Below are 8,379 nucleotides of genomic sequence, written 5' to 3'. Positions count from 1 at the left end.
TGCCTTGAGTCAAAAGAGGGGTGACTTGAATCTAAAAAGTTTGAGAACTACTTAAACAGTATTTAGAAGCATAGGGTACATCAGAATCATAGGCCGTGGAAGGGCGGGGCTAACGGGGCTCAGCACTCCCAAATGCAGGGGGTAGCAGGTATGGCTAGAAGGCAACCTGGCTGCAGGCTTCTGCAGCAGGGAGGAGGGGCACACACATCCAGATACCGTGTACAACCAGGATTGCAGCCAGCCCAGCAGGCAGGTAACTTTCTTTCTTTACCTGGGCTTGCTGGGGGGGGAAGGGGGGTTAGATCGAGACCCCCCCCCCCACAGTGCAGGACACAGGGGGGCGGGGTCAAGGACAAATCATTCATACCTGATCCTGCCTCACTCCCTGCTGCACTGTGGGGATTGTCCCATAACCCAATGTGGCCGGGGCCTCATTCATGGGGAATGGAGCCTTGGCTGGGCCGAGTCATAAGACAATCGGAGCCCAGTGGCTCCTCCACAGGTGCGGCACAATGACAGGGAGTCAAGGGGGAGGGCATGTGCCCCCCCCAGTCTTTGCATGGGGCAAGGGTGGGCTGCAGCTGTGAGCTGGGCTCTACCTGCTCCCTGCCTCCACGCCTCGCTACCGTTGCTTTGAAAGCAGCACAGCACAGCACCATGTGAGTCCTGCTGCTGCAGTGAGGCACATGGCATTGCGCTGCACCACTTTCAAAGCAGAGGCAGCAAGGCATAGAGGCTGGGAGCAGGCAGACCCCAACTCACAGCTGCAGCCCACCCTTGCCCAGTGCAAAGATTGGTGGGGCACATGCCTCCCTCCTTGGCTTCCCAGCACTGCACTCCACCTCTGGACAAGCTGCTGGGCTCTGATTTTCCCATGACCCAGCCTGGCCGGGCCAGGTCTTGGGGCAATCAGAGCCCAGGAGCTCATCCAGGGTCATGGCACAGGAGAGCCAAGGGGGGGAGGGGTGTCCCCCTCCCCCATGGTGCACACAGCAGCAGGATCCACCCACCCATGCCCCTGGAGGAGCTGCCAGGCTCTGTGTGCCCCATGACCCAGCCCATCCTGAGTACAGCCCAAGCCCCAGCCCCCCTCTCCCCCATGGCTCTTCTCCTGCAGATTTTCCTGTGGGGGTGGGGGGCATGTTTACTGTACCCAGGCACAGCATTTACACATGCACCCAGGGCTGCAGCACGTTGAGCTGGGGTGGCACAGCACCAGCTAGCAGGGGAGTTGGGGGTATTGTTGGGGGTGGGGAGAAATCAGCCTGCAGCCTGGAGCTGCTCTACCATGGCTCAACATGCTGCAAAGGGGCAGGCTGGGGCATGAGGGTGCTACAGTGTGGGGCTAGTCAGCAGGCAGCCTCTGCACTGAAGCACCCTCATGTCCCAGCCAGCCCTGGTCACTGTCAACACATGCATCACAGCTGACTAAATAATCCCACCATAGGAGATCACTTGGGTTAGGCACTACTATCCTAAGGCGGAGTTAATTAATTTACTCTGACCTAATAGTACCACATGTGTAGACAGTGACACTTTACTGTAGAGCTAATTACTCTGCACATTTAGATACCCCCAGTTTTTCAGAGTTAATTGTTAAAACATGTGGAAAGGGGGTCTGTAAGGTTTGGTAAACAGCATTCACTAAATGTTATGAAAACCAACTCCATTGTATAGGAGATAATATCAAACAAAAACAAAACTGCATAAGATAACAAAAAGCCTGTGGTGCAAGGCTGGTTGTGAGCAGTTGATTAAGTCCACAATTCTTATGTATTTACATACCTCCCTACTTTGGATCTAAGTCAGAAATAACTACATACTTCTCCTAAGGTAGTGGTGAAATAGCTCCAAGAACACAGGATGGCTTCTATTTAGCCATTATGTATGTCTAGCATATGAAGTAAACAGGATTGAGCTCATCCCCTTAACACCAGTTTTTCCATCCTTTAACATACTCACTTTTCTTGCTATGCATGAGGGCAAACAGCTAGTGCTTCACTGGGAAACCTCTTTCATACTGGAAGTGGTATCTGCACAGCCTAGTATAGGATCTTTTCACATAGCAGGGTTGTATATCCTGATGCAGGATTAGGTTTCAATTGGGTTTCACATCATTGTTTTACTGGAAACACATAGTATGATACTCTAGGCACCCATTTAAATGTATTTTCTGCTTTGCTGATGTACCAAAAGCTGAACATAATATTGACATGTCTTTTAGAAGCTATTAGGGCATGTCTAAAAATCAGGTGATATATGTGTGCATACTATAAAAATAAAAATACATATGGAGCTAAAAACAACAGGTTGATATTCATGACAATTTCTCAATTACATTTTTAATTTAAAGAAGAGAGTGATTTGAAATTGCTATTTAGCTAGCCACCAACTTGTGGTTTTTAATCAATGTACTTATCTATTATGCATAAGTACATAGAGTAGATGCATACATATATTAGTCTAATACACAAAATATTATTTCAACATTTGTTTTATCTTTGTACATAAGCACAATAGCATAATTTGAATTACAATAACTTAAACTAGCAATGGGAATTAAATTTCACAGAGTACTTCAACCCTCATATGAACATATATGTGAAATAAATATAAAAAGTGAAATATTTTCTATCATAAGGTTTATGTTTAGCAACATAAAAGAATAACTTTTGTTTATTTCTAAAAAGCGCTTTCTTCATCTAAACAATTGGCTAAAAAAAGATTAAGCTAAAAATGTTTTGGCTCCTCAGTTGTACAGACATATTCCAATTTCCTCTTTCACAATGATTTTTATGCAAATAAGTGCCGCACAATCTCCTGACCTCTTTTACCATCATACTGGGACAATGACTGTTCAATAATTGGAATGGCACATATCTGGGATATTTGATTTTAAATTACAAAGTTGGTGCAGGACTATTGAAATGAAAATAACGTGACTGTATTAATACCAAATTGAGCAAGGTATCATCAGTTCATGACCAACAGAAAAAAGCAAACAAAGTGATTGGGGCTGTTGGTTCATTTTGATGTTTCCCCCACATAATGTCATACCTCCAGTTTTTAATTCCTAACAATGATGCTTTCATCCATAACAAGGATAATGAGAAAACCCAAGCAATATTCCTTAGGGAACCGTTACACTAAAAGTTACCTAAGGACTAAATCCCACTTATGCCTCCTTGCACGGGATAAATGCATTCAATATCCCTAGCCAATTTAAAATCCAAATATGCAAACAGCATTATGGAATCCAGACAGACTATTCTGCTTCACTGATGACAGATGCAGAAGAAAGCTAGTATAATTAAGCTTTTGACTTTGAACCAGACGAGAAGTGGACACCTCACTTTTAAACAGCATAGGAGTACAACCCCAGCTGAAGAGCAGGTGCTGCATGGTATATGCATTTCCTGCAGAGGATGCTAGCTAGCAAGACCAAGCAGCTGACCGTGAAAATTCTTGGCCCTAAGTGACCCAAGAATAGACTATAAATCCATCCTATAAAATTTAGTAAAAGCCCCATTTGTTCGTCTATCCTTTCAATATGTGATGTTATACATTTGTGATTATCTCATTTTATTGTGCTCTTTAGAAATGTGTTTATGATCATTTGTGGACAAAACAAAGACTCATTGTAAACTCTTTTTAACTAAGTTGGAAGGTCAATATAAAATAAAGGGTACCACTTTTAAGACTGTTATGCACAGACCATGACTGCATGTGTAATATTTAAAGATGCATTGCAAGAAGGGATATAGAGCTCTAGCAAATTACAGAGCTAAGTATGACAGTTCTGCATTAAAAGCCTAAGAAATTTATTTTGACTTGCATATTTTACAATCAGATGGAACAAAATTTTCCACTTGTATTGATTATCTTAAGTAAAATTATGGGAGGCCAATTGGGGTGAAAGGAGCTTTACTGATTTCCAACAGCCCTAAGAATTTGCCCCTTTGCTTATTAGGGGAATCTCCATCATGTAATTTTTACCCATTGTAAGCAACTTACTTTCACTATTGTTTATGGCATCTATAATTAAATAATAAGATTAAAATATTATCCTTTATTCAATATTTTGAGAATGAAATGAAAATGATGCAAATCTGCCAATAGACAGGGCTTAAAGGCACAATTAGCTTGCTCTACCTGGTATAAAATTTTCTGAGTGCTGTTGCATTCCACCTTAGGCAATGAAGAGAAGCTTTTTTCAAGGGCAGTTCTGACTTAAATTCCTTTTTATGGATTCAAAGTAAAACATTACGGTGAAAAATGAACACAGCTTTGTTTGTTTCCTCAGTCATCGTTAGCAATAGACATAAAGGTATTCTGTTTTTGAGCCCATATGGAAAGATCATCAACACTTTTTGCTTTTGGGTTTCTTGCCAAAATACCACATCCCACATGCCTTTTACCTTAAAACATAAAAGAAAAGGTGTTGTTCTGGTCAAATAAAGAAATAATTTTTACTAGCATACGTTTAATGTTAAAGCTGCCTAAATCCTGCCAAAGACATTAAAACACCATCTGTAAAACAGATTTTCATTAAATTGATCAGTTTAAAGTTAAGCAGCTAGGCAGATGATGCTTTGAGGTAACCTTTCACCTTTAACCTTCTTCAACTAGAATTAGGTCATTCTCCTTTTGGGTAATATCTTTGCCTTTTCAGAACACAAGAAGCAAAGTGGTCAATTCAAACTGAACTGACAATCATAGCATTAATAGTGTTATGAGTCAATATTTTGTCAATAAAGGAAAAGTGAAGTAGTTTTCACAGCTGAGTATTGTGTATTTGGTATTGAGTATCTGGTAGATACTTGACAAGCAGAATCTATCAAATACTGCTTGTCAAGTTCCCTTAAACAACTGGTTATGTAAAATGGTGTGATGTAAATACCCCATAAAATTAATTTCCATTAAAGCTGTTACCTAGTAACTAAATAACACAAATTGGGGCATCCAATTTTGTTATTATTCTGTGATTACAAAATCGTCTGGCTAGCACTAGACCATGTTTGTTAAGTATTCAGTTAACTAACTTTTTCATCAACCACAAGTTTGTATACACAAAATGTGACCACCTTAACTGCTGGCATATTAAAATTATTTGAAAACTACTTTACGAATACAGAGTAAGATGTATGCAGTTACAGCACATCACAAAGTATTTTGCTAAGCTACAAAATGTCTCCCCTAGAGAAGTTAAAATTATCTATATTTTATAGCAACAAAGATCACTGTCCTGTCTCTGCTTCCTAAGTCTGCAGAAGACTCACTCTGCCTCCTGGAGAATGGAAATGTACTTTGTTGCTATAGAGTCTTTTTCTATTTGCTTGTAGAATGATTGAATGCTTCTTGCTGGATACTGCAAAGGATTCACAACTCTTCTGTGGTTTAATTTTCTAATACCATACTTCAGCATTCCAAATGCAAGTCTTTTAGAACTTCATTTAGCCCAAGCAGAGTTCATTCAGGGTAAGACTCTCTTTGTTCTGGTTCCTAGCAGTCACATTACGAACACCACTTGAATACTGTAATACTGGAATGAGTGAGTTTTGGTTTTTTTTATAACTTAGAAAACAGCTAAAGGTTTTAACTTTGCCATGTTTTGAATCTAATTTTAAAAGTGACATTTTGATACTGCCTAAAATTATACAGCTCTTGAAGAGAAGCTCTGATGTTCATGGTAGCTTTAAAAGCTATGTTTAGAAAAAGACATCCTTTTATCCCATCAACAGTTAAGCACAGAAAGAAAATCAAGCTGTTATGGTAACATTTATAAAAAGAAAATTCATGAACAATAACATTTAAATAAATATAAATAACAAAAGAAAAAAATCTTTGAGGTGCTTGACAAAACAAAGGAGCAAAGTCACAGTGTCTCCTTCTGTGCTCTCATATGGTTTTAGTATTAAATTTTATTACTAAACCATATTCACAGCATCTTAATTTAAAAGAGTTAGAGGAGCTGCTTGAATATAAACACAATTCATGAATATTCTATATCACTCCCAAGGCATGTATCTATTATTCATACAAATTAATGTTTTTTCCTAGGTACTCTAAAAGTTTATCTGATGTATCAAGAGAAAAAAGTTTACAACTGAATTGGTGTCAACTACTTCACCAAGACCTGACAAGACTATCAAGTCTGCCAGCAGGTAACTTTATAGACTTTGAAAATCTTGTAAAAATCCTACCTAAAGGCCTGATTATTGACCCTCAACTCACACCAAAGTCACTTTGGGAATGGGGAGGGGCTGTAGGATCAAGACCGCTGCGTTCTGTTTTAAACCATGAGAAGTCAGAATGTTTTGACCTTGCAAGATTTATTTTTGCTATTGCTAATTCCAAATATAAAAAACTACTTGAACTATTGCTAATTCATTATATATATAAGCTGAGAGTCTTACTTACTCACATAAGTCTAGGCCTTAAAGAAATACATCAAATAAATGCATAGGCCATACCACCTATGACCCTTTTGTAGCCCCTCTACACTGAAGTGCATTTGGCCCTAAAGCGTTTGGGCCTAGTCTACTTTAGAGACAGTCCATCTCAGTGTACTATACTACATCATTAAAGTTCAACTGAATTATAGCAAAACAAAAGTTGAAAAATGAGTGGACATATGGCAGGGCATTTTCATTAAGAAGTACTGGAATCTGAATATCACTCCCTTTTTTGTCCTTGAGACCCTAAAAGATATGCTCTAAAACCAAATTCACTGAGCCAGGATTTTTTTTGGGAAGGCAGTTTTAGAGGGAGAAGGAAAAAAGTGTTATGTTGAAAGGGTAGATAATTTGGGGCTTTCAATCCTGTTTACTTCATGCAAATCTGCAGATGAACCTGGGGACTGAAAAACAACAGTTGAAGCATTTAACCCCCATTTTCAAAAGTGACTCAGAAATTTTGTTATTTTTGAAAATGGGAATGAGCAACTCCCTAAAAAATTTCCCTGTAACTATGGATAAGTTAATTTAAAATGAAATCAGATTAAATAGGTAAGAACAGTCACAGTTATGGAAGAAAGTTGTGGATCTAAAACTGTATTATTACTAAAAATGTGCTGTCTTCATTTTTGTCTAGCAAAATCCCTAAGTATTGCGGTTATCATATAATTAATCTCAAATCTAAATTTTGACCTGCATAATTCAAGCTAACATTTGAATTAGGTAGGTCAAACTCTATTACATCTTCCCCAAATGAAAGAACTGCTAAGGTTTTTATCCATGCTTTGTCCATGTATAAATTTTCAATATGATTAGAAAAACAGCATAGGTATTACAATCAGCAGCTGACTCCTGATAGTTTAGTTATCAAAAAATTCTAGTATAAATCAATAGATAACACTTGCAAAATGGATTTTCTAATCATATTTAGAGCTTGTTAGAGTGACTAATGGTTTGCAATATTTTCTGAATTTTAATATCCTCTAGACAAAAGAAGTTTCTAATAAGTTACAAAGTTATTCATCTTGGAAATGAATGTGTTATATTTTGTACATGAACCAAGACAATCAAGCCAATCCAGTAAACACACTGCAGAAAATAAGTTACCCAGTAATTAGGGTTTGGAAAAAGTCATGACAAGCTGTGTAATAAATGGTGTTCACCACTCCCACACATTCATTACATCTGCATAGTTTTTTCCAGTAAAGATAAAAATATATTTGCCATTCTACTAACATATGTATCTACACCACACCCTTTCATGTTTGTGAAAAATCATTACTGGTTTGAAAAAGAAGGGCAGACAAAAGGATAACACTGTTTGCTTTTGAATACGCTTGGTAATAATGCAATGTGTGCATGCGTTTACAGTAAATACTGGTATAAAATAGTTTGGTTGTGATATAGTCCGCAAACAGATATCCATGACAGAAAGTCACCTTCTTTCTGATACATGGCATGGACTATTCATCATTCTCTGTGGCTAAAAAAAGCCTGCAATTAAAATTTAGCTGACAAAGGCTGCTATAATTATAAAATAGATATAAAATTGCTCTAGCCATGCATTATGTGGCAATGTTATTTTTGACTTAGGGTTTTAGCCATGCACTTTTTTGTTCAAAGAAAGTGAAAACTAAACAGGGCATAAGGTAAATCTATAAAAATTTCCAGGTGCAGTACCTCTTGACTACACAGCATAATATTTTTGTTTGATTATAAACATATTCAACAACTATTTAATTCACTGATTAATCAACGTCTTGTTCTGCTAGGATGGAAACAGTTAATTTCCTCTGCTATCTTGTGCCAACTTAAATTGCTGTCACTAGGCTTACCTTGTATAGTTTCAGGGCTGCCTCGTGCCTGTGATTGGTAGTATGTAAGCGCAATTTATCCACACTGTTGGTATAGTAGTCACAGGCAT

General features: G+C 38.4%; 1 protein-coding gene across 1 annotated transcript in view; it reads right to left on the bottom strand.

Annotated features, from left to right (window-relative positions):
• Window positions 1-8,379, bottom strand: part of ZFHX4 (zinc finger homeobox 4) — a 211,127-nt gene that overhangs the window by 173,462 nt on the left and 29,286 nt on the right. Inside the window, exon 3 of the mRNA XM_019527824.1 lies at window positions 8,291-8,379. This exon is cut by the window's right edge and continues 414 nt beyond it. Within this exon, the coding sequence (XP_019383369.1) occupies window positions 8,291-8,379 (89 nt within the window). The remainder of the gene's footprint in view (window positions 1-8,290) is intronic.

The sequence above is a fragment of the Gavialis gangeticus genome, unplaced genomic scaffold (assembly GCF_001723915.1).
Source record: "Gavialis gangeticus isolate Ggan-Ray unplaced genomic scaffold, GavGan_comp1, whole genome shotgun sequence".
Lineage (NCBI taxonomy): Eukaryota > Metazoa > Chordata > Crocodylia > Gavialidae > Gavialis > Gavialis gangeticus.
This window is presented reverse-complemented; position numbering and strand designations above follow the sequence as displayed.